The 27,685-nt window shown below is 46.0% G+C and overlaps 1 protein-coding gene across 1 annotated transcript in view; it reads right to left on the reverse strand.

Moving 5' to 3' along the window:
- KIF13B (kinesin family member 13B) overlaps positions 1-27,685 on the reverse strand; it is a 1,451,009-nt gene that overhangs the window by 479,782 nt on the left and 943,542 nt on the right. Inside the window, exons 24-25 of the mRNA XM_069605712.1 lie at positions 14,386-14,518; positions 5,625-5,771 (exon numbers count right to left, since the gene is read on the reverse strand). Coding sequence (XP_069461813.1) covers positions 5,625-5,771; positions 14,386-14,518 — 280 coding nt within the window. The remainder of the gene's footprint in view (positions 1-5,624; positions 5,772-14,385; positions 14,519-27,685) is intronic.

Here is a 27,685-nt window from a genome sequence, read left to right on the forward strand (position 1 = left end):
AGAATATACTCCTTTCCTGGATCCGCACAGAAATGTAAACAAGAAAACGACGAGAGACCACACCCATCCATTTAGCCCAGCATTAAGTGAAGCAAAGAAGCTACTTGCCAGCGACTTAAAAAAACTAAAATCTATCGGAGGGACAAACCTACTACAACATTTAGCTAACAGGCGTCAAAAATATCGGAATTGGCTGAAATCCTTCAAAATCATCCGAAGACAGGAACAAGCAGAACTAATGCTGCGTCTTTTAATTCAAAAAGACAGCTCCAATATATGGAAAATAATAAATAATGGATGTTTGACGCAACCCAATTATTTAACAAACGGCGTGAATGCATCCTCCTGGATAACTCATTATGATATAGTTTTTAACAACACTGGCGATGTTACAACCTCAAATTTAGAAACAGATCAATACATCTGGGACGTAAGAGAATCACGCGAGAACATCTCACACGCAATTCAGAAACTAAAATCATCACGTGCTGCCGGCCCTGATGGAGTATCCAACATCATGCTCAAAACAAACAAAGCAAGCTGGACAAATTTCATCAAGGTGCTATTTGACCAGATTGCCCAAACATCTAAAATTCCTTGCTCATGGACGAAAGCAATAATCGTTCCAGTGTTTAAAAGAGGAAACAAAGACGATCCCGCAAACTATCGCCCCATAGCTTTGCTTGACACTATGGGGAAGATATTTGCCACATTCCTCCAAGAAAAAATTGAAAGGTGGGCAAAACTGAATAAGATCCATGATGAGAGACAAACCGGATTCACCAAAGGAGTTGGAGTGGAACTCAATTTAATACTATTAAATCTGGCTAAACTAAATGCAATAAAACAGAAAAAAAGATTGTATTTAGCGTTTATTGATCTAAAACAGGCCTTTGATTGCATAAACCGGAACCTGTTGTGGCACAAACTAAAAAAATGGGGATGTCCCAACGAACTACTAGCCCCACTAGTGGCACTACATACCAAAACCAGTATCCGCGTGCTTCTAAATGCAGAAGGAGAACTAACCGATGAAATAAAAACCACCCAGGGGGTGAAGCAAGGATGCCCACTAGCAGCCACTCTGTTCAAACTGTTCATTTCAGATCTACCCGAAGCCTTTGCTCAAACAAGGTGCTTTCCACCAAAAATCAACGGCACACACACGTAACACATATAATCTATGCGGACGACATAGTGTTGCTTGATTGCACCGAAATAGGCCTACAACGATCACTAACAGCTTTGCAAACCTATCTAACAGAAAACCATCTAAGGATAAATGCAAATAAAACGCAAGTGATGGTCTTTGGACCAGGAAATAACTTAAGAAAACCAAGGTTCAACTGGCACATCAATAAAGAAATATTAGCTAGAACAGAAGCCATCCGCTATCTGGGCGTTTCATTTAATGGTTCAATCAGAGAGTGGAGCTGGATAAATGAAATCATCCAGCGGATGAAAATGTTTGCTCTACAAGGTCGCAAATTACATTTAAACTACGGGAAATTTTCACTCCAACCCGTAATGACTTTCTACTTACAGAAAGTGATCCCTGCAATATGTTTTGGGAGTGAAACAGGGTGGAATATCAGAGCAAGCCTATGGGCACAAGTTGAAGGTTGCTTTTGGCGCAAAGTCCTCCAACTACCACAATGTGTCTCAATGGTGGCTGTGAGACACGAACTTGGCCTTGACTCCTTGCACTCTATCCTACAATGGAAATCCATATTACAGTTGAGAAAAATCAGAATGGTGCCGGTAGCAACTGCTTACACAATCTTGGCTAACAAAACAACTGACGCATCTGCATCTATGCTAAAAAACTGGGAAAAAAATGTATTAAGTATCCTGGAAGAAGCAAACATAAAAATGCCTCTGGTGCTACGGATGCCAAAAAAGGCAAAAACAAAATTCATGCAATCCAAGTGGATTAAAAATGCGGAAAGGCGAGCAACACTATCCACTGGACTAGACCTTGGACTGTGTGAACAGGAAAGAGGGAACCTACCAAAATACCTGTCCAAGTTTCCCTCTCAATATCATCGGAATCAATTTTTAAGGCTTCGTCTTAACTTGTCCAACACCAAGCTACATAAAAGAAGAATAAAAGATCCCATGACTATCGACGTAAACTGTCGCTTCTGTAAGCATGACCCTGAATCTATCAAACATCTCATAATTGAGTGTACACAAATTACTAAACAGCGTACTCTCCATCTTGATCGTTATGCCCCTAAAAACGGCAATATGGAAGAATGGTGGTCGTATCTGATAACGGGAAGAAATGTACAACTAACCTGCAACGTGATTAACTTCGTGGACATGATACTGACAAACTATTGTAAATCATTAGTTCGCCAAAAACATGGTTTAATTTCAGACGATCCATTATGCCCACGCTTGCCTAATTCAAGGGAATAATGGACTAATAGCATGACGTGGGCTGGCGACTGTAATTGAATTGAATGTAACAAAAAAGTTTGTTTCTCTTTACAAAACTAAAGTTCAATAAAAATAAAAATAAAAAAAAAAGAGAAGTAACAAAGCCGAATCAAGTGGAAATTAAATGAAATACAAGTCCATATATATTGTAGGTGAGCAGTCCATATACCCAAGGGGCAATTCAAAGTTTGAAGTGGTGATTCACGGTCAGAGATGCGAGATCCGGAACAGCACATTGATTTAGGAGGCGGCAAGGAGAGACTAGCAGGCACAGCTGACAGCACTCCCCGATATTTCCTATAATATATTTATATGCTTTATGATTGTATTTACTTAGCCAAAAATCTCTTGGTCTGCTTGTATATAAAATAAACCCTTTATTTTTACAATTAGTATTTGTATTTTATTGAATTTATGTAGCCCTTTACTCCAAAGTGCTTTACATGAGAACAAGTAACATACAGCAAGCATAAAATGACAATTGAACCACAACCTGAAAATAGTATAAAGAACAACTTACAATATTGCAGAGGTGAGGAGGGTCTAGGGAGGGGCAGAGGTGTGCAAGGGAGAAGTAGATGTTAGAGGAGGTAAGAGCAGGGGAAAGAGGGAATGCAAGAATGTGAGAGGAAGAAGAGGAAAAAGTGAGACTGGAACAGAGCAGGGGGAAGGGAGGAAGGAGGTAGGTTGGATGGAGAGGGTAAGGAAGAGCAGGAGTAAGAGGTGAGATTAGAGGGATAGGGAGGAGGAAAGGAAGCGTGGGGTGTTAGGGAGGTGAGTGGAAGAGAAGATTTTAGGGAAGAGCGAAAGGAAGGGTAGGAGGAAGAAGAGCGGATGTGAAGGGGGAGGCGGTTCCAGTGGAAGGGAGCAAGGCGTTTGAAGGAGCGGAAGCAGGAGGGGGGCAGGGTGGAGGAGGAGAGAGTAGGAAAAGATTAGCAGAGCGGAGAGAACGAGAAGGGGTGTAGAAAGAAAGAAGGGAGGAGAGGTAGGGGGGGCAAGACCATGGAGGGATTTAAAAACAAGACAGAGGATCTTGAACTCGAGCTGTGAATGAAAAGAGAGGCAACCTAGAGAGGTGAGAGGGGAGGAGATGGAATCAAGAGGTGAGAGAAGGCACAGGGAGCGGATGGCAGAGTGGTAGATGGATTTAAGAGGGGAGAAAAAAGGGGAGCCCAAAGAGAAGGGAGGAACAGTAGAAGAGTCTGGAGAAGATGAGGGAGGGAATTATAAGTTTAGTGGCGTGAAAGGTAAGGAGGGGTCAAATTTTACGAATGTTGTAGAGATGAAAGCGACAGGATTTAGCAGTGAGAGAAATGTGGTGAGATAGAGAGAAGTGAGGGTTACTATGGAGACCAAGGTTACAGACATGGGGAGAGAAGGAGAGCTGGGAGGGGGAAAAGAAAATGAAAGGGGGAGGACAGGGAGGAGGAACAGTGTTAGCCAGGAAGAAAAGGAGTTCAGTTTTATCAGCATTCAGAGTAAGGAAGTGTGAGGACATCCAGGATTTAATAGCAGAAAGGCAAGAGAGTGTATCATGAATGTCAGGAGAGAAGGAGGAGAAGGAGAGGAAAAGCTGGGTGTCATCTGCATAGAAATGGTGCGAGATACCAAAAGAGGAGATAATAGGAGCTAAGAATGAGGTGTACAGAGAGAAAAGAAAGGGGCTGAGGACAGAACCTTGGGCAACGCCGTGGTTGAGGGGAAAGTGGGGGAGGAGGAGCCACCCCAGGAGACAGAAAAGGTGCGGTTAGAAAGATAAGAGGAGAGCCAATTAAGAACGTTGTTCTTGAAGCCAAATGATGAGTATGAGTTGAGGAGAAGAGGATGGTCGACAGTGTCAAAAGCGGCGGAAAGGTCAAGGAGAATAAGAATGGAGGAGTGCTTTGAGTAGCGTGCAGAGAAGAGAGATTTAAGAACAGAGGTGAGGGCAGTTTCTGTGGAGTGCAGTGGGCGGAAGCCGGATTGGGTGGAGGGAAGGAGGGAGTGGTTAGAGATGAAGGAAGAGAGTAGAGAATGCGCTCACGAAGTTTAGAAAGGAAGGGTAGTAGAGAGATGGGGCGATAATTGGCAGCAAGATGGGGGTTAGCAGAAGGTTTTTTGAGAATAGGGATGATAGTTGCGTGTTTAAAAGGAGAAGGAAAAGTGGAAGTTGAGAGGCAGATGTTGAAGGAGGTGAGGTAGGGTATGAGAAGGGGGTAGAATTTAGGGATGAGGGGAGAGGAATAGGGCCAGAGGGAGAAGCAGTAGGATGAGTGTTGGATAGGAGTAGAGTAACATCAGAATGCGTGACCGGAGAGAAAGAGGACATAGCGAACAATACATAATAGGTCAGTGTTTCTTTGGACCATATGTATATTACAATTTCATTGTAATGATTATACAGCCCTCTCTCCCTACTAAGACAAGCCTGGCTGTTCTGTCTACGCTACCCTGAACTCCGGTGGTACAGCCTTCTAATAGGAGTGGAGTCTTGTACTGCCTCAGTTCAATGGTTTTACAAAGCCCTTAGTTGGAATTCAGAAAAACTGTCCTAAGAGACCCCTCCACATCATGCCTGGACACATGCCAGAAATACCAGACAACTGATCACTAGCAACACTAAGAGATGCGGATGGAAATCACATTGGATGGTGTCCACGGGGTATACAAACCTGCTCAGTACTAGAAAATTGACGACTGCAATTTGTAGAAATTCAGTTCCTGTGTATGAATTTGGTCAAACTGAAGAACTAATAATGCCTGGACAAAGGAATAAGTCATTTAAATAAAATGTTTTTACAAGCCGTACAAAAGCACAAAGTAGAATCTTTATTATCCAGCACTTCAGTAATCGAAACACCTGCATCTGTCATTACTGGTGATGGCATCATTATGGTTAAAGAAATGGCAGAGAACAATTTAAGGCAAGATACATTGATTCCAAATTGAGTTAAGATAAACAGGGCAAAAATCCTGAAATGGCTAGATTTCCAGATCTCTGTCATAGAGAATACCAACATTCATGTATCTGGCATATTGGATTACTGGGCAACATTTGGTACCCAATGGTGCATGGCCAATCACATTTGTATTATAATGTGTAAAAGAAAAAGCTTGAGTAATAACATACTACCTGTTAGCCATCTGCCAGAGGTAATGGAAAGGTTATTCGGATTAACTTAAATCATAAATAAAAGTACCTGGTGATTCTCATGACCTTTTTGAGATTTGACGAGCCTGATTTTCGGACATCCAACTCCAATGGACAGTACTGAGTCCTCGATGAGGGGCAAAGTTCCAGATTCCTGGACAGATTTCACCTCCACCTGGATGCGCCGTGACTGTCCCTGCAACAGCGAAAGACCAGCTTAGGCCAAATGTTTGCACACGTAGGTCATCTACTATTGTCGTTATTGATAATTGTTGCACTCAGAATCCATTATTACAAGAATAACCTTCAGTACGCACCTTTAGTTCGTTTTCAATCTTCCTATCTAGGCATGTACTGATTTATAAAGTGTAAACAAGCTGGAAAGCAACAAAGTGATGTATAGAATACATTCAGAAACTTTCATTTTGCAAACTGGTCAAGTGAAAGATGCAATTCCCTCTTTGACCTCAAAGCAATGTGAAAAGCACAGCACTCAAACACCCTTTGTCATTGTCAGTAAAACATGACCTAGCAACCTATCATAGGAACAGATGAAAATGTTAGGAAAAAGGTTTTGCAAATTGCCCATTGACTTAATGGGACCCCCAGCATATTTTTTGACTGTTTGGAGAGCCTAACCTGAATTGTGAATGGGCTTTTTTAACTTGGCATACACTGTTTTTAGGGCACTAGCAAGTCATCAAGGCTAGAAGTGCAGAGGGACCCTGTCCCCATTTAAGTGTATTGTACCACTACCACCTCCCTCAAGTAGAGCTTTGCAGGGAACTCTTGTTTCCATGTTTTTTGGAGTTTTTATTCCCATACTAAATGAAGCTGAGACAGCCTGATTGGTGGCAGGGCTACCTTTATTTTGTATCTTTTTGGTTGCACTCCTGCTGTGCGCAACTTTACACTGCATTGAGCATTACAGTGCTCGGATGGCTGACCATTTAGCTTCAAGCGTTGTCTGTGCTTCACTCTCATTTTAGCAGTCTTCCTCCTAGACAATGGTTCGATCCAACTATATTTGGACATCCTCTTCATAGGTTCTGACCAGATCCTTATCAGCTTGTGTATGCAAATAACTGATTTGGACTGGGTATGGTGCTGCAGACGGCCGCAATACACATTCCAAACCTTCTGTGGCGTCACAACTGTACCTGAACTGGCGGTCTATTGTAAGACAGGCATCCAGAAGTTTGAATGTAGGTTTATTATAGGTGGATGGGGACTGCTATCCCAAGATTTAGGATATCTCAGGAGGATCTGGAGACAATCTCCAGTAGACCACAGGATGCAAGGATCCTAGCACGAGAGGCTTTAGGGACATGGTGGTTGATCACTGCTGGGACAGCCATTGTCAACGCCATCTTTTGCAAAGGAAAACTCTGTTCTTCTATCAACAGGGGAGACCTTCCAGGGAGCGTGCCTCCCATCCCCTCTCTTGAACAAGTGGACCTAACAAGCCCAAAGTCCTGCATCACCAAGGTAGTCATAGTGAATCTCTGAAGAGTCAGACTGTAGCTGAAACACTGCATTCAAAGTGGGGAATTCTATTGCCTTGACTTCATGCAGCCTAGTGCAGTGAAAATTACAGTGCATCCTCGCAGTGCACCCTGCGCATCACTGCTATGCTGCACTCTACCAAGAAGAGAAACTTTCTGCAGGCTAGATTCTGTGGTCTGTCGTCCTCTAGCCTGTTGACCCTCTGTAGGGGCCCTCCAACTGCCCGTCACATCTGATATGTCCTAGGTGTCCTCCATCATTGTGGGAGTTAGTCCAAAGGTCATTAACCAGCTACAGCCAAGTCCAGCCTATAGGTGATCCATTTTCTTAGGTTGCTAGCATTGGCCGAAACTGCCAAAACACTGCATCCAGCTGTCAAAGTTGTCATCTGAAAAACTACATCTGCGACCCCATGACCTCATTCCTGGAACCTATTACGAGAGCAGATGTCCCAATGTTCCAGATTTGGCAGGGGTGGTTGTCAGTCTCACTCGGGGTTTGTGTTGCTTACCTGTCCCATTAATTTCAACAGTCATAAAATCCTTTGGGTAGCTGTTTACAATGTGCTTTTGGTGGTGGAACACTATCATAAGCATCCTGTCTGGGGCTCCTTCGGGCAACTAGGTTTGGCAGCGAGTCCCCCACCCATTGGGAAACTTAACTTTGCCATCATACAACCGGCGTCACTGACACTACTTACAATTAACACATTGAGCTCATTATTCCCTAGGGGAGAACTCTAACTTTTGAAGCTCTCCCAAAGTAGTTTACACTAGGTTCCTCACCTTGAACGTTGTGGAAAATGTGCTCTAGGTTAGGGATTGAGCTAAAAGGAATGTGGAGTGGTACTGACTAATAACATAAGGCTTGCGAGCACGCCCCCACACCAAGTCATTGTAACAGTGTTGTGCTTTAATCTGTACATTCAAAAGTGTGATAAATGTCTCGCTGTGGACATCAAACATTTTAGGTCCACCCAGGTTAACTTCTCAAAAGCCTATAGAATTGAATTCTGAACCCCTGTCCCCTTAACAGAAAGGATGGGGTGTAAAATAAGAATATTGCTGTAGTGATTAGAATAAGATTATGGATTTGACCTGTACACAGTGGCTAACTACTGTCCCTACGAACATAAAAGGTCTGGTCTCCAAACGTGGTTCAGGACTGGTCTGACCCTGGACAGGCTGTAACCTTCTTGGGTCAGTGCGCACTGGAATGGGTTAGAATAACTGGATTAAAATCTGCATGGCGGCACATTGGCCGAGCTGTGATAGAGACTTAAAATTAAGACGGAGGTGCTTTAGATGAATGTGGGGGTGTTTTGAGGCACACAGAACATTTCACCAGTGTCACAGTAATGGATCAGCAGCAAGAGCAACAGGTCAGGATTGATGTACGCTATCAGTTATGCAAGGTCTAAAAGAACACATTTCTTAACCTATCGGTAATGTTCTTTCTGATGGATGTTCCTCCCACTGATTCCTCATCTATGATATCCCTATGCGAGCACAGCTGTCTCCTGGAAACATTTCTGCCACCAGAGAGCACAGGACGACTCCGCCCGACGCCACTATGCACTCCCGCCGGACATGACTTTGGGGCCAGCATATATTGAGGCACTGTGCCCCATGACCTCAGTTACACCTTTTTCCCTTAGCACTCTGACCCTGAGGGACCGTACAACTGATGGTGTACTAGCTTTCTGCCAAGAGTGGCAGGTAGGGAGGGCGATGAGGAATCTATGGGAGGAACATCCATCAGAAAGACATTACCGAGAGGTAATTTGTTCTTCTAATGGATTCCTTCCTCATCTATCAGACCTAGGGAGAGCCCCTTCCCATGAGGCCAGGGAGGTGAGGCTGCTACCAGATAGTCCCCTGGGGGTGGTAGTCGCGGGTGGATCTCATGCAGAGGGAAGCCTCCAGTATAGGAAGTACTAAAACAAAGAAGAGTAAGGGCTACCCAAGTTGAGTACCTGTTCATAATACCAAGACGAGGAAGAGTTCCGTTGACTCCTGGGAAACTGGTTCATTCAATACTGGGACCAAAAGGATGTGCCGAGTAAGGAAGAGGGCTCACGAGAACCAAAACGAAGAGTCCAGTCTTTCTAGACCTCGTAAGAGTAAAAACACTGTTGTAGGACAACAGAGACTGAGAAGGAGCATCATCCAATCTGTTTGAGAAGCAGAGAAACATGCGAGTTTCAAAAGGGAGACGGTGAAACCGAGGAAAACGAAAAGCAGTCCGTTACTGGTGTTGGCCAAAGACCGGAATCACTTTTCCCAGGAGGTGTGGTCAAAGTCCGGCAGGCAGAGAAAGGCTACCGGGTGTCGGTGTGAGTGACAGGAGTTACACTGACACCATCCAAACCACAACAGAGAGGGAGAGCCGACCGAAGCAAACCGCAGGCGACAAAGACGCTGCACTTCACCTAGAGAGCAAACCACGACCCTCACCGCAACTGGCTGAGCACTCGACTGACACCAACTCGATAGATTCAAACCAAAAAGCGAAGTGGGAAGGCAGCAACGGTATAAGGAAGCATAATACCCTCTCTTTTGTTACAAAAGAGTATCTCCAAGTACTTTATCGATAAAAGCTGAGTTCCGAAGTGAGAAGTCCGAGGAAAGAGAACAAAACAGAAAGTTAAATATTTGACTTGGCAGGAGAGTATACCAAGTGTGTACCGAAGTGTAACCAGGGTCTGGGGTCCACAAGTGAGAAACTGATACAAAAGGGGCTAGGAGCCAAGACGGAAAGAAAGCTATATCAGAGGGGTCTGGGACACTAAAGACAAAGAAAACAAATTGAAAGGAATACCTGTAGGAGAGTATACCAGGTGGACTGTACATGCGAGTCTGGCATCCGCACCCATTGAAGTGTTCGCACCATTCCTCAGTCATAGTGCCCGACGGAGTGCACCAGGCGGACTGTATATAGAGGAGATAAAGTGGAGTCTGGGACCCACACACACATGATAATGCCTCAGTGCATCTTTGTTGATCTTCATAGTCACAGTACCTGACAGAAAAGAGAGTTAAGTTGACCAAGGCCAGGGGAAGTGAGCCAATTCCCCAGTTTTTATGAACATTGTGAAAAGCCTAAAGAAGGCCAGGGGAAGGGAGTCATTCTCTTGGGAGTGTGGTAAGGGAGGCATTCCCCCCAATGTTTGTGGACATTGAAAGGCAAGGCAAGGGAGTTGTTCTCTTGGCATTTTGAGAGAACAGAGGAAGGGTAAAAGGAGAAGGCATCTCCTTATTCTGAAATGACGACACTTTCTTTTCTATGCATCTTGGCGGCGAGCCACTCCAAGGAATCCTTTTTGATACCTTTTAAATTGTGCCTTTGAAGAACACTACTTCCTCTTTTTTACAAGTGAACTTTGAAGTATTGTTCAGAAGAAGGGAACCATTCTTGTGAACCAAGATCACCCCTTTTTCCTTAGTTGATTTAGAGTGTAAGGGAGGAAATAGGTTTTGACACAACGGTGTACTATTTGATTTTGACAGAACCTCCCGACAGCATCCTTAGTTTGAGGCAGGGAAACCCCTCTTAGAAATAGGACGGGTCTCGTTTTCCATTTAATTTTGATGTAATAAAAGTCTACGGCCAAATGCATGCCACCTGCATGCAGTCTCTTACTTCTGCACCCTTACGACTCCCAAAGCACTATGTAATCTGGAGGAGGGAGGTAAGCAAGGACACCACCTAAAGCAGAAAAATCTGAAGGACTGCCCTACTAAAATGGGCATCCTGGCCCACAAGGGAATCCAAGCAGTAATGCTTTGCGAACGTGTGCAGAGAAGCCCACGTTACTGCCTGGCTAATGAACAGAACAGGGCATAGGTGGCAGCCACTACTCTAGGAGAATGAGCCCTAAGACCGCCAGGCACATCCTTCCCAGTCAGGTCATAGCATTCTGAGATGCAGAGAATAATCCACCTGGATAGGGTCTATTTGGACAAAGCCCTGCCAGCACGAGTAACAGAATAGCTCATACATGGGAGTAGTAGATTGGTTATTGAGGTTCCTAGCCTACAGAGGTGTGTAGGATGTGGAGTGAGGGTTGTTAAACCACATTCTTCGAAGTTGTTCTCCCTGATCCCCACAGAGGGAGTCTCTACCCATGAGATACTTCCCGCTGAGTACTAACCCGGGGGAAGGGGAATAACGGGGGGACTATCATGTAGCAGCCTCACCTCCCTGGCCTCATGGGAAGGGGCTCGCCCTCGGGGAGAAGTGAGGACATTGTGCGATTCGTCACATATCATGAGAGGAAGTTGGAAGGCAAACATGTTTGGAATGCCACCAATTCTTTGAAGAGTACATGTCCAGTGAATGCCATCACTTTCAGCGATTAACACAGGTCCAGGAAGCTTCAGGGTAAACACCAAAAGGCTACAGATGTTCCTTCTAGGATTGCCAGTTGGAAGAAAAGGAAAGACCTGAAGCAAGATTCCACATTACAGGAAGGCACAGTTCCACCTCCAGAAGGATCAGGGGTACAGTGGCCCAGCCAGCCTCAATGATCCTCAAGAAGATCACCGTCTCTCAAGCACTTCCCTGAAACTTGGAACATTACCTGGAATGGCTCAGAGTCTCCTTTGATTAACTGACACAGACACAGACACACACACACAGGGTAAGCACTGTCAAACAATCTACAGTGCACGAAGTTTTGTTGTCCTTCCAATGAGGATTGGCAATTAAAACTCCATGAACTGAAATTACCTAGATCCAAGTCTGAACCAGACCCCATTTTAAAAACACTGCTTTGTGAGCCTTACAAATGTATTTGCAGAACTTCTATTTTGGCAATTCCTTGATGAGGAAACAAAGGCTCAACACACATGACATAGCCACAGTGTATTCCTTAAAATGCATGGATTGCCACTTTGCTCCTGCCCAGGAAGCAAGGGGCTACCAATGTCCTAAAAGGTCTACATGGTGGCGCAGACAAGAGTAAATTATAGAGCTGCCACTGGCATACTACCAATCACTGTCTGGATGAAAAGAGTCTCCCAGCAACACTGGGTGCTCTAATAGCAGCACCTATGCCCAGGAGGCAATCTGGCCTAAGGGCAACATACTAAAAATTTGTTGCAACTGCAGAGAGACCTCTTTCTAGCAGGAATCTATAAAACAATAAGTGGACTGCTCAAGTTAGCAAAAGGAACCCCAAAAAGGGAATTCTTCCCAAAGACCTTACGTGGTTGATAGGTGGTATTTTTTATTTATTTTATTGTATTTAGTTTGATAACAAAAATAAACTTTTACAACATATGTATAGAAAAACAGTTTTAAAAAAATCAATTCCACCACTTGATTTCAATAAAAAAGTATACATTTATACACATAAGTCCTCATAGAAATTAATTTAACTATAAAACAAGTTCCTTATCCAATTGCCCCACCTGGGTATAGGTGTCTACTTTCAATTTGTGCAACAATTCATTATACCAACTGGTAATGTGCTACCACAAGAAGGAGCTATGAGAGATCACACACTAGTAACACCTTATGCTGATTAATTTTGATTCATTAAAACAAGCTCTCATTCAACACCAAAATTCATAAAAAATGTCAATCACTGCATACTGCTGATGGTCTAGTGATAATGAATGCGCATTACTTCACAATTACTTTGTTAGCTTTTTGTAATTCATCATCTATTTTGTTAAGCAGTCTTGCTAATGCCACCATTAGACTGATGCTGTCACCCCATAGACATCTTTCCCAAAAGGTGATTTGTGTAATATCAGTTGCCTGTGGATAGTAAATACCCAGAAGTATACATCTATAGTCTTCAAAGTATGGACAATAGACCACCAGGTGTTTTAGTGTTTCAAACTGAGTTTCACTTGAACAAAAGTGACAATTAATCTCTATACTAGCCGATGCACAATGTTGCCAGTTTTTAGTATGTTCAAGAGTGTGGAATTGGTTGAACTTAAATCTCAGATATGCCAATCTAACTTTATCACATGGACATTTCATTATATAAGGGGCACACAACTGTCTCTTTCTTAAAAACAATGCATACTCCACAAAGGTTTTATAAGATTTGATTCAATCGTAGTGATCCAATCTAGATCGTATAAGTTACACTTAACCTTCGATAGGCCCAACATAAGCTCCTAGATAGACAAGCCTATATTAGCCAATATTTCGTTCATTTGGTCTACGAATTTTACTATTGATGGGAGATTACCATCCCTCATGAGCTCACGTAGATCTAGATGTACTAATCCCAAGGTCGGATCACAGCCAAGGGGATCGTTTCTCTGTAGTACTTGAAGTTGAATGGGTGCGTGGTCACTAAGGGTGGAATCAAGAACAATAACTTTTTCAGCCATTCCCAAAATATATGAAGATGAGGATCCCCTTGACTAAGTACCTCACCGCGAACCGATTTTAAATTTCACCAAATGAATCTTCCATTCCAAAAAGTAGTGATTCCAACATTCACCCCTTCTAGCCGAAGACTACTGATGATTGTGGAGTGAGTTAACTTTAAGGATAGCAGTGGCACTTATGCAAATTGAATTAAAATCGCCACCAATGATTATATTGTAATCCGGATTTGTTATAGGAGCCTCTTCGAGGACCCCATCCAAAAGATCTAATAAATCATCCAGAGTTTGAGATACTGGATTGTAGTAGATACAGAGCAATTGAAGGGTGCAAGGAGGATCAAGTGTGGGAATATATTCAATTACTAGTGTTTTGTTTGAAGAGAATATCACACTGGATCCGTGATTGAAAGCATTGTTTACTAAAATTGCTACCCCTTCTGATGGGCGGCCAGCGGTACCTTTCACAGCAGGAGCACAAAAGGTAGCAAAGCCATCGGCAACAAAGTGATTTATGCACATAGTTTCTTGCAAAAATAGGACCATGGGATGACTCAACAGTGGTCCTTCAAATTGTTAAGCCCGCAGCAGTTCCAGGATACAATATTAAATCCTGGCTGACTAGGATTGTTTGAGTTTCTTGACATTTCTATGATTGATGTGAACACTTGCCCAGATGGAAAACCAAACATGCTATTAAACGACAAAAAGCAATTGGAAAGTAGCATTGGAGTAATGAAGATGTGTCTCCTACAATGTTTCTATTAACATTAAGCCCTAAAATATCCCTATTGAATGTTTTTTACACCCAACGAAAATTAACATTACAGAAACCAAGTAACTGTTCCTTCAAAAAACCACAAGCTCCAGCCCCTAACCAGCAAAACACCTTTTATTTTCCAATGGAATGCACTGGTCACAAATATCCCTCTTTTTCAGAGTCAGTCATACCTGTCTGAGCTGGAAAATGCCGCCTGTCTGCACATCTTTGGCAGGAAGCACTTCAACTGGGCAGTACTCTCCATTCTCATTTAGTTCCAAGATCTGGACCCACAGCTCTACCTTCCGGGTGACCTCACTCCACCTAGAAATGCAAGAGAGTATATTTAAATATGAAACTTTGTATTATTGTCTACTAGAAAATACAAAACATCAGTGTAAGAAAAAATCAGATGTCTCTAGATAGGATGACTACCCTAATGATGTAGAATATTCAGCTTGAAAAACAGTGTTGGAGATGGCAAGAAAAAGAAATGACAAAATGACCCTTTTGGATTCGCCAAATGCACTTGTAGATGAAATGCATCTATCCTTTGTGCGTGGATCCAAGATTACAGGTGCAGTCCAACACATCTAAGAATACTGACTCAATGGTGATTAGCAGTACTATGGCAACTACCACAATTCTCTGCAATGTTCTTGCAATGCAATCGGAGGTGGAGGCAATACAATCGGAGGTGGGCGGGGATTGCTATGCGTCAAAAGTGCCTTTCAACCATTGAGTTTCTAGCCCCCAAGAAAGACACATCTCGTTAGATTTCTTTTGACAGAGTGCCTACTCTTTCCACATTTTCTTGCTTCCCCCTTCAGAGTGAAGTACTCTAGAGAGTTGCGACACTGAATCAATAATGAGGTTCTCTCCATTATGGTAATAAACCTCATCTTCTTGCATGTTGAAACTGACCAGCTATGTTACTCACAAGAGCTCAATGTTGCATTTCAACAGACCAAACATGAACCTACATATTCCCTCACAGCACAACTCCAGTTGCAAGTTTTGGGGGACAAGCCATGTCTCCCACACCCACCTCACTTATAAAAAAGAAAAAACCCACAGAAAAAGCATCTAGAAATCTTAGTCATTGAAAGAAGAGTAGCTCTTGCTAACCAATAAGGTTAAAATTGTTACCAAACACAGAAATTACCACCCCGTACTTGCAACAAAAAAAAAAAGAACAAAACAAAAAGAGCACTACATACCCAAGCCTGGATGAACTTCATTAAATGTGGCCCACGGGACCTTTTAATTCTTTGGGTGCAATTCATCCCATCACACTAGTGTACAACCAGTATTTGGTGTGGTTGAACCATAGGACAAACTTGCAGAGTTGCTGGGTCACTCTGATCAAATCAAACCCTGCACTTATTAATCGAGTTTGTTCAGACAATTCAGCTGATTTGCCAAACGTGTTCAGCCCTAAAGGAGGTACAGGGCTCTTGCTAGGCTGCTATGGAATGTGTTAGAAATTATATGCTGCTTGGTGTATATTGAGAGTTTTGAGCAACTGGAGAAGCCGTTTTAGGGGTTTGTTTGTGTGCAATTTGGTGTTCTTTTGAGTGTTTTTGTTGTCCTTTTGTGTGCTCTTGTTTAATGTTTTGTCGCTTTACCCGTTTCGTTCCCCTTAAAAATACTAGGAAAAGCCAGGCAAAGAGGTTCCTGGCCCTATTCACAGCCCCAAAAATCACAACCCCCTCAAAAAATGTGGTTACCCTTGCCTGGTTTCCTTCGGTTTGTAGTTATCTTCATCTCCTCACTTGCTGTTATGTTGGTTTCTCGTTCTTGATGGTACTGTGTTGTGTAATGAGTCTTGGTTTATTCCTTGAGGTGTTTTTAGTTCTCTCGATTTCAAGTTCTCTTGGGGAGAGCAATGGTGCGCTTGTGATGCAGAAAAGGAAAGGCGAGAGGAGAGGAAGAGAGGAGGAGGAGCTGTGTTGATCCTTGCAGGAGCATGCCCCAATGATTGATGAGGGAGGGGAACTTGTGTTGGTTGGTTGCATGTGTCATCCAGCATTGCTAGTCTTCCAAATCGGTGGGGTGGGCTGAGGCATTGGGGTCACCTCAGGAGGAGTGCATGAGGAGGCTGCGTCATCTGAGAAGGCCCCATTAAGCAAACAGGTAAAGAGAGACTGTGCCACCAGTGGAGGCTGCCACAGAGGCAGTGTAAGCAGGGTCTCAGGTGGAAGCCCTCACATAGGCGGGGGGGATCTGGTTTAGCATGATTGAATCCAAGTAGTGCGGCTAGAGGACATGGGTAAGCTCCTCATGAGGAGTGAGGTGGAAGTAGCTGCAAAGCCCTTAGTGTACAGTCAGATTATTCTGGACTGGCTTGGGCCATTTCAGCGAAGAAGTGCTCTTCAGCCAGCAGGGCGAGAGTGCAGAGGAGAGGGGTGGGGATCCTACAAGCGAAGCGTTCTTAAAGAGCACCAGGGAATTTAGGAAGCCTGTGGTGGTGCAAAGGCAAGTGGGGGAACAACCAGGTAGTTGTGGTTGAGGGGGTAAAAGAGAGGGACATGGAGGTGCTTGTGGAGCCACCTCACCCTGTATCTACCATTGCATAGGGGGAAATGCAGGTTCAGTAGTCCCAGGAAGCAAAGACCTTTCTTTGCTCACTTCCTGCTCTTTTGCGCTTGCCATTATTTTGACCTTCACCGTGAAAAACTCAAGTGTGGAGAGCAGTACGGAACGGAGGCGAGGCAGTAGCAGACATGTAAGAGCTGCCCACATTGGGTTGACTAATGTGCAACCACATTCACCAGTGGCATGAAGATATTTACCAGGTAAATGAGTGCACTAACTCGACTACATAGATTAGTGATGCTGCTGCCACCAAATCCCCTTCAGATGTGGCGACAATTCAGATGCTAGTGCCTCCCAAGGGCAGGGAGCAGAACAACATCTGGCATACAGTGCCATGCAGCATAAAACCAACACTCTCGCCAAGTCTGTCCAATCTGTGCCATTGCCACTGGTGAATGCAGCCACCAGCAGGCCCCTGTAGTCAGTGCAATCACAAAAAGTGTGTAGCATGCCACTGGTGGTGCTCACATCTATTAAGGCATGCAGACACCCATTGCTTGCCTCTCCAACAAGGGAAGCTGACCTACAGTGTCTGTGGATACCTGGCAAGGCATATGCTCCATCCTCCCCTCCTGAAGGACCTTGTGCATGGTAGAAGGAGTGAGGCAGTTGTGGGGATGGGATCATCTCTCTGGGAGACTTCCAACACGTGGATGACAGCTTGTGAATCCTTAAGATGTAGCTGTGTTCTGCTTTGAAATTTAAGGGGTGAATGCGTGAGAGCCTGAGAACCTTTGGAAAGTGGAGATTTTGATAATAGTATGACGAACAGTTCCTACACAAAAGGCAATGCATGAATAAGTCAACAATTGGTCAGGGCCGCTCAGTCACAATAACAGCTATGTTTCCCAATCACACACAACACAAAACAACCCCAGTTCAGCTTTTCAGTGCCTGACAAGCACTGGGTAACAAATCCTCTTCATGAGAGCTGGTGTATTGGCTATGGACAGATGTCATCTTTGGCAATGACCTAACTGATCTGTTTGACAAATGCACATATTTATTTGAATTTATAAAGCGCACAAAGCAGCCCTGGGGCATCGTGGCGCTGTTACTTACAGCAGTGCTTACTTAGTTACGAAGCAGTGGCATCTGTCTGTGGTTCTCGGTTACATTGAACCTTTTGCCAGACAGGTGAGCAATCCAAAGACAAAATCGTGGCAAAGGAGAAAGTCCCGCCCTACAGGCAGGCAACTTGGGGTAATAGAACAACAAGATAGGGGGGTCAGTGACCTCCTCAAGTTGCGAGGTGGGTGGGCAAAGAGTACTAGGTGAGCTAGTTTAAGAGCTCGGTTTTGAGCGATTTGCGGAATGTTAGATATGCCGTTTCGTTTAGCAGGGTAGTAGGGAGGGCATTCAAGTACTTGGGTGCAAGGAACATGAAGCAAGTCCCTCCTGCTTTGGTTCTTTTGATGGTGGTGACTTTAAGCTGGTTGGAGTGGCGAGTCCCGATAGGTCTGGAGGATGTCACTCTGGTAATTCTTTCTGCCAGATATGGGGGGGGGGAGCTGTGAGCAAGAGGCATTTGTGGGTTATGGACATGGTTTTGAATAGTATCCTTTATTTGACTGGAAGCCAGTGAGCTTTTTGTCTGGCACTGGCAATGTGCTCTCTTTTGGGAATGCCGAGAGCGGCCCTTAGCGCATTACTTTGAATGACATGAAGGCGGTTCAGATTTTTAGAAGAGGTGCCGGCAAATAAGACGTTACAGTAGTCTAATTTTGCCCCGATTGTGGCTCTGGAGAGGCAGTTTGTCTCGGATAAGTATGGTTTGACCGCATTTATTAGTTTGGTTGTGAAGGAGGCTGAAGACGCAATGGCGCTGACTTGGCGTTTCATTGAGAGTGCAGAATCAATCTATACCCCGAGGGGTCAACATGTGGCCCTGAATAACTTCTCCTGCAGTTAGGGACCGTAGCCCCTGCTGTACTAAAAACTCCCAGACTGCACACTTGTAGAGGGCAGCTTAGCGATTCAATAGTAAATTGCACATGTACCACTGACTAGACTGACCAACACTTGTTGTCCCAATACTGTACTAGTCTGGGACATTGTCTCTTCCAACAGGCTAAGTGTCCAGTGGAGGTGCATCAACCATTTGCAAGCTGATGATCCACTGTCTGTTCCTCTTGGTGACCCATTTGTGTTCAAGATGCCAGAGTCATTGAGTTTATCTGACAACATCTCCATGTAGCTAGAGCCTCAACCATTGGTCCAAGTGTACAAAAAGAAGTAGTGCTCCCTGCTGGCCTGCCCCCACCCCCAGCAAGCCCCATCGCCACACCCCCTCCTCCACGCAATACAAATCTCTAAACACATGCACCTACTGCTTAAGGGAATGTTCAGTGCTGGCACTGAAGTGCAAGTGTCAACTTCTTCCTACACTTATTTTAAAACAAAACCATTCCAGTACGGTTTATTTTTAAAAGGAGAAATTCCTCTCCATAATGATTTTTCTATGGATTCTTCTCCTGCAGATTCCTCATCTTGATAGAGATCTCCATAATCCAGCTCTGCTGTTCTGAAACATTTAGACAGGGGGTGTAGTGGACCTCAACTCGATCGTCGATCTGTCTTGTCCGGCTCTCGATTGTCGGCTCCGGAAGCGACGTCGGGTGTCATATATAGCACGTCACTATGCCCCATGCCTCAGTTCTTCCCTTTACCCCCCCACCCTCCCACGTTTGAATGCTGCAGAACGAAAAACCACAGGAGGCTAATCATCCAGTAAAAACATTAACAAGGATACATCCCAACCGGGTGTTCTCCAATCCCCCCCCCCCACAATGATGACTGAAAAACATTTTCTTTTTTAAAAGAATGATAGAAGCGGTCATTTAAGAGCCATCACCAGATGCCTTCTGGTTGGGACAGAAGCGACAACCCATAGAACTATGAGCGGGATGGATGGGAGGATCGATAGGTAATCTGTAGGAGAAGAATCCACAGAAAGATCATTACGGTGAGTAATTTCTCCTTCAATGGATTGCTTTTCTCCCGCACATTCCTCATCTTGATGGACTCCCCAAGCAGTTACATTAACTGAGGAGGTCAGAAAGATTTAAACCAGTAGATTCTGTAGAACCGCCCTACCAAACTGTGAATCCGCTCGCCGTGCAACATCCAAGGCATAGTGCTTGGTGAATGTATGTAAGGATGACCAAGAGTTTGCTTGTCATATATCCCTAACAGGAACTCCTCTCGGGAGGGCTGTAGAGGCTGAAGCCCCTTGTGTTGACCCGGCCCTAGTGCCCCCTTGAATCTCCTTGCCTGCCGATTGTTAACACTTGGATAGGCACAAAATAATTCAATGTGACAGGGTTTGTTTACTGATGCCAAGACCTTTTCTAGACAAGGAAAGGGCCACGAACAACTGGTCTGATTTCCGAAACTCAGATGTACGAGCAACACAGAAACTGAAGGCTCTCTTGGGATCAAGACGGTGAAACCGTTGTTCCTCTTCGAGGGAAGTGGGTAAAAGACAGGTAAATCAATAGACTGGGATAGTAGAAACTCTGAAACCACCTTAGGAAGGAATCTGGGTCTGAATAAGAATTTCTCAAGAAAGAAATTCAGAAAAGGAGATTTGCAGCACAAGGCTTACAGCTTGCTAAAACTCCTGGCAGATGTGATCACGACCAAAAGACAGGGCCCGCAAACCCTTTGACTGTGGCAACCTGAAGAGGCCAGTGACAGAAGAAACTCCATAACTGTGGTGGTGGGGCAAGAGATAGGGTCAGTATCGTGTTCCCTGCACCACACCTCAAATCTTCTCTACCAGCACGCGCATAACGATCTTTTAGAAGCTCTGCATGCAGCCAGCAACATCTCAAGTACCGCCGATGAGAGGTCCCAGTCAACATACCTCATTCTCTCAAGAGCCACGCATGTAGGTTGAGGGGGTCTGGTCAGGTGGAGCACTCGACCTTCTGACTGGATTAGGAGATCCAGACAAATAGGCAACAGGTGAGGCAGACAGATGGTCAGATCCAGGAGATCGGTCTACCACCTTCTCCTCGCCCAATTCAGGGAAATCAACATCATGGTCGCGCGAAATCTCTTCAACCTCCTGAGAGCCCAAGGGATGACGGGTATCGGGGGGGAAGGCGTAGTTGAGAGGGAAGATGCAATCCACCAGAAACGTGTCACCCAGTGTGCCGTTCGTTGGGAATTCTCTCGAGAAAAACTGTTCGCACTTCCTGTTGGCCTATGTGGCAAACAGATCCACTGCTGGGGTACCACAGAGAGGGAATCCCTGGCACACTTCCCACTCGTGTGAGACCCAGCTCTGCCTTCTCAGAGGATCTGCCATGGTGTTCGCTGCCCCCTCCAGATTAACTGCAGAGACTGAGTTTTGGTTCTCACAACAAGAACCACAGCTGAATTGACTCTGTGCCGAGTGGGTGGGAGTGCACACCACCCTGCTTGTTGAGGTAGTGCATGGCCACTGCGTTGTCCATCAGGAAGAGGACATGCTTCCCTCTGAGAGATGGGGCAAAAGCCCTCAGGGCTAACCTATTGATGTGTGACCTGGCTTCCGTTGGAGACCAGAGGCGGCTTACCTGCAAATCCTCGCAGAGGGTGCCCCAACCCTTCAGGGATGCATCCGTGATCACCCAGGCCTGGTGCCAACAAGACCAAAAGGGTTCCCCCGCAAAGTGATTGCTGTGCGTTTTGCGCCAGCTGAGTTTGCAGACTACCTGGCTGGACACAAAGGCAATCAGTAAGCGCATCCAGATACTGATACCACTGGTCCCTCAGGAGCCACTGGAGGGACCTCATACGCAGCCTGGCCACTGGCATTAGAAATATAGATATCCAAGAGCCGGAGGAAGGTGACCGCTGGAAGGGTGGCGTGGTTCTGAAACAAATGCACCATCTGGGTTATGTTGCAGACTCTCTCCTCGGGCCGAAAAGCCTTCCCCTACCGGGTGTCCAGGACTGCTCTGATGAACTGGAGCCGCTGAACTAGTGTCAAATGAGACTTTGTCAAGTTGAGGGAGAAGCCCAGCCTGTGCAGTAGGAGGCACGTGTCCTCAAGATGAGCCAAAACATGCCCCGCCGACTTCCCTCGGATCAGCTAGTCATCCAGGTATGGAAATACATGGACCCCAAATCTCCTGATGTGCGCTGCACTACCACCATGAGCTTGGTGAAGACCCTTGGCGCAGAGGTCAACCCAAAGGGAACCACTTTGAACTGATATTGCTTGTCTCCTCTGAGGAAACTTAGGAGCATCCTGTGCTTTTGGTGTATCGGCACATGGAAATAAGCATCCTGTAGCCAGTCCTGATTTCGAGAGCTTGGAGAATTTCTCTCAAAGTCACTATCCTGAATTTGTCTTTCCTCAGGAACTTGTTCAAGGCCCTGAGGTCCAGGATGCGATGAGACCCCCACCTCCCTTCTTGGGCAATAGAAAATACTGGGAATACCAACCCGACCCTCTCCGATCAAGAGGCACCTCTTTCACGGCACCCTTCGACAACGGGGCTCTCAGTTCTTCCTGGAGCTCCTGTCCCGGAGGAGGTGGGGGTCTTTCTGGAGGCCTCTTTAGAAAAGGCAAATAACCCCACCAAATCAACTGCAGGGCAAAGGCATCAGAGGTTATCTCCTGCCACTGGGGCCAATGCCCACCCAACCGTCCACCAACCAGTGCATCGTGGGACGTGAAAATCAAAGTGGCTTAGAGGGCGTGGGTGTCCCTTTTGCTGATGCTGCTTGTTGGCCTCAAAAGGCCCCTCTGCCCCTTCCGGGAAGCGAGAAGCGCCTCTGCCCTTGCCTGCCATGTATGTTATCTCTTTAGCCTCTGCCCCTGGAGGCAAAGCTGAAGGCAGGTTTGGCCGGCTGCGCCGCTAGGCCCAATTATTTAGCAGCCAGCTTTGATGCCTTACATTTCTCCAAGGATTCGTCAGCTTTTTGACTGCAAAGCATGTCTCCCTCAAAGGGCATGTCCAGCATTCAGAGTGAAACCAGATGTTTTCATGCAAGCTTGGCGTCTCATTGCTACTGCTGAACCCATTGCTCTGCCAACGCAGTCCACTACGTCCAGGCCTGTTTGCAATGACTGCTTGGCTACCTCCTTCCCATCCTCCACCAGCTGCAAAAATCTGCACCGCATGGCACCCTCAGGGACATATTCAGCAGCATGTTCCACAGCCTTCCATTAGCCAATGGAGTACTTGGCTAATCCACAGGCTATGTTTGTGGCTTTGAGCGACATGCTGTCAGAGGTAAACACCTTTCTGGCCAATGCATCAGATTTCTTTCCCTCTCTGTCCGTAAGCAGATTGGAGGTGGATGCCGCTGGACTGGTGGAAATAGTGGCAGCCTGTATAACCAAGACGTCTGGGGAAGGTTGTGTGGCGAGGAAAGTACTTCCCTGTGAAATTGGGATTCACAGGGGCAAAGTACAAGGGTGCTGCCATAAGGAGGCCAAAGGGTCCGCAATGGCTGGGTTGAATGGCATGTTATGCTCAACTGTGGGATCCTCGTCCAAATTGTCAGTGAGCTCATACCAGCTCACACTGAAGGGGTGTGGGGGCACCTTCAACCCAAGGTTATCAGCAACCCTGTGAACCAGATCCCTGAACTGGATATTAGCATGGGTATAGGGCTGGTTTTGATGTAACTCAAGGTCTGAGGAAGTATCCAGACCACTGGCGTCTTGTAGACCCTGAGCTGGAGCCAATAAATCGGCCTGGTCATCAAGAAAGTAGAGTACGTCGGCTCCTGTGGAAACTGGGTCGACTGGATCATCAGCGCCAAATATGGATTCCATCGAGTTGAAGAAACCAGACCTTGACAGCGGCACAAACGAACAGTCACCGACTGTCTGCGCTGATGTCTTGAGAATAGGTTTCGAAGCCCTGAAGCTTTCGATACCTATGGTTCTTTCGGCACCAAGGGACGCTCTGATGACCGATGGGCATCGTGGGCCTCGGCCTTATGGCCCTCCAGCGACTTATGCCTGGTAGGCGTGACGCCTGAAGGCGTTTGACACTGATGGTGGCTAGCTTGGGGTCGGGAGCACAGAGCGCCACTTTTGCTGCCAAAGCTTGCTGGTTGGTGGCCGGAGCTGCTTGTTGCCTAAACATATTAAGCATGGACGTCTTAAAGCTTTCCCACTCTTCCCGAGTGGTCGGCCCCGCTGAGGGCTTACCTCGATCAGACAACAAGCTGGATTTGCGTCCATGACGGTGGTGCCACTTCTTCCGCGAGGAAGACTAAGAGGAATGGCTCCTGGAGTGGGACCATTTCTTGGTCTTGTTGCGATGTCGCTCCTTCCCCTTTTTGGGGGTGGGCTGCTCAGTCTCGGCTCCGAAGACCAAATGAGCCAACGTGCTGGAGACTTGGCACACAGTTGGCCCAAGGCTGTTTCCCGGCTCTCTCACATAGGGGCTTCGGCTACATCTTTGTGCATGGCGCGCAGGCCTCTGTGTCGTGACTAACACCTAGACACCAGAGACAGATGACATGGGGGTAAGTCACAACCATTTTGGCCTCGCAATGAAGGCATCGCTTGAAACCCAAAACCCTGAGAGACCTCACATTGAGGTTTTCTGCCAAAACGTACAACTAGGTACACAAAAACAAAACAAAGTTGAGTAAACTCGATTTGTGTTCCTGATGCAACGCACGGAAAAAAGGAACTGAAACATGGGGTGTAGTGACGTGCTATAAATACGATGCCAAATGGTCACTAGCCAACAATCGAGTGCCAGACAAGACGAATCGACAACCGAGTCGCGGTCCACTACGCCCCGTCAAAAAGTTTCCGAACAGCAGAGCTGGATGATGGATATATATTAAGATGAGGAATCTGCGGGAGAAAAGCAATCCATTGAATAAAAGTATAGAAACAGTAAACTTAATTTAAAAAAGTAAAGGAGCACTGCTACGGCCCACTTAGACCACTGGCCTCAACTGCTCACAAAGATTCCAACAGGTGTCATTGATGTACTGGGCCACTGATGCCACCCATCTGCAGCTTAAATATCACAGTGTAGTTGTCAACATGTAGGCTGACTGATGTTCTTCATAATGTCTGCAAGAGCTGTAGCAAAGCATCCTTGCACAGGAGCAGTGTCTGTTTACCGACCGTGCTTCCCGTGAACATCACGTGCAGATATAAAGTGCCCACTTCACCTTGCAATTTGGATTCAAATATTCAAGTTACTCATCGTAGTGACTAGAGTTCTCATAGTCCCCTTTCCTTCATCCTTGTGGGCGATTCCGCCGAACAAGACCATAGGGTGGAGCTGTGACAGCCTGCCACATATCTAGAACAAAGCAGAACCGCCAGACCAAACACTGCATCGCACCTGGAGCTGGTGTCCAGGGAGCAGTGCCTACAGAAGGCCGACGTAGCTGCTTTTCTGATGACATCCCAAGAAGCATGTCTCCGAAACGCGACGGCTGTGGCCTTAGCTCTGGCTGCATGGGCATGAATCCCTTCAGGAACAGGTTTGCCATAGCTGTGTACGCCTCCAAAAGGGCCTGCACCATCCAACAGGCGATGGACGCCTTGGAAGCCTAAGAGCTGGGGGAGGAGCCACCAAAAATCACAAACAATGCCACAGACTTGCTGAAGGATTTTGTCAGAGAAGTAAAACTTGAGGACCCTCTTGAGGTCCAAAGAATGCAGGGCCCTCTATGCCTACGACTGCAGGTTCGGGAAGGACACCGGCAGGCAGATCTCTTGATTCAGATGAAAAGTAGAGCCCCTTGGGCAAGAAGTTTGGGTGAGTGCCCAAGATTACCTTATCGTTGTGAAATGTGGTGAAGGGCTCACATAAAGACGCCACCTGCAGCTCACTAAGCCTGCCGCAGAGGCGAGATCCACCAGTAAAACTGTCTTCAGTGTCACCAAGCTGAAAGAACCACATTGAGCTCCCAGACCGGGTTGCGGCCTATTGTAAAGAAGGCATGTTATCAAACAGTAAAACAGACACAAGTGAACACAGTTCAACAGTGTTTATTGAACTTCAATTGGGTTTGAAAAACACCTATCTGAATCTAAATATGGGAGCAAGCTACAATCATCAAATAATAATAATGCAGTCCTAGTCAAGTGTCAAAATAAAAGGGCCTATACTAATAAACCTATTGCCAATCCTTACTTCTACATACAAATAGTGTGGGAAATAATGTTATGCAAAGGAAAAGTGTTCAAGAAATGATATGTCAGGATATTCAAGCCGTTGGCTTCCCTTCCCTGCGTTTTCAGCATGGGACAAGGTGGCACACTCGCGCTTAGCATACTCTCTGGCTTCTCTAGTACGATGATGCAGTTCAAAACTTCAACATCAGGGCCTTCTGTGCCAAAGTCTCTTTGTCATTCAAAGTCTCTTCTCTCAGAGGGCCTAATGCAACACGACAAAAATTGAAGTTCCTTTCTTCTTGGGATTTCACATATACAACTTCGCGGGTGATTTACTGTTCACCCTGGGCTCCCCTCCGCCGGGGCTCAGACCCACTACCTCCGCCGGGCTCGGACCAAATTGATCTACTTTCCAAACTTTGTCTGCTTCATCAAAATCAAAGACTTTGGACTGTGCGCAGGATTTTGCTCAGCCCGTCGCTAGACCACTTTGATTCACAATTATTTGTTCTCTTCTCAATATAACCTTTTTCTCATTTTCAATTTTAGGACTCCTCAGCTGGATACCTAACCGACATATTCGATTGAGCACCCACATGGTGCTGGACCACTCTGTCAAAGGTATTGTATCTTGCTTTTAAAGTTCAATCACTCATCAGCATTTCAACTTTACTTGCGTTTCTTATCACATGTGTAACAATGTTCGTTCCAGTGCTCACCATACAATGTTGCTGCTTGCTGCCTTGGCTTCACCACAGGCCGGTCTTGTATCGGTCTCCCGAATTTACCGGCTGAGTGGATTTCACTGACGCTGCTTTGGATAGTACCACTGCGGCTGGCGATTCTCTCCGCCCTGATTGACACGGTAGGGCCACGGGTATCTCTGACATACAATGCAGAATTCTTCAGCCTGGTTTCCTGGTCTTACGCTTCTATTATCAAGGTTTCTGGAAAGTAACAGTTCCTTGTCGAAAAGGTCAAGGCAACTTCCCTCTTTGGTATCCCCTTCTGTTTTGCCGTCCTTCTCTCATTCAGCTGCCGTCTCGAAACTGCTGTTTCTTTGTGTGCATTGCCTCGCTCAGTGTACTCTCGTGCTATGCCTTTTATCAAAGTGTGAGGAAGCTTAATGGAAGTCAGGTGTGTGCGATGGTCAGTAATTGCCTGACCTCGCCTGACCATTATACTGTGACACGTCAGGTATATGCTCGGGTGTTAGTCTGTTTTCGCTCATAGCGTGCTGTCTGTCAGAAAGTGTGTGTGTGTTGTCAAAGGGGTCGGGAACAGGTGCCACCCTGCATGTTCAGGTAAAACATTGTAGTAGAATTGTCCGTCCTGACTAGAACAGACCTATCCCTGATGAGGGGCAAAAACGTCTTGAGGGCCATGCCCACTGCCCTGAGCTCCAGCAGATTGATATGCAGGAGGGCTTCTGCCCTGGACCATGTTCCATGAATAGCGTAGACCTCCAGAGTAGCCCCCAACACAAAAAAGGGGAGTTCCACCAGGTTAGGCTCCGGTCGGGCTAGAGGGGCTCCCACTGAAACATTGCCATCGATCATTCACCACCACAGATCGGGCAGTAGTTGTGTGGTACTGGGATCCTGTCCGACTAGGACACCATCTCCTGATCCCAATTGGCCGCCAGGTGGAGCTGGAGGCACCTCATCTTAAGGAGAGCGTGCTGAACAATGAGCAGGCAGGAGGCCATCAGGCCCAAAAATGTGCTGGAACCACCATGCCGAGGTGGTCGAGTTTGCCAGAAAATGCCCTACCGCCTTGCGGAGGGACAG

Source organism: Ambystoma mexicanum, chromosome 4p (genome assembly GCF_040938575.1).
Source record: "Ambystoma mexicanum isolate Mex_15411 chromosome 4p, UKY_AmexF1_1, whole genome shotgun sequence".
NCBI classification, from domain to species: domain Eukaryota; kingdom Metazoa; phylum Chordata; class Amphibia; order Caudata; family Ambystomatidae; genus Ambystoma; species Ambystoma mexicanum.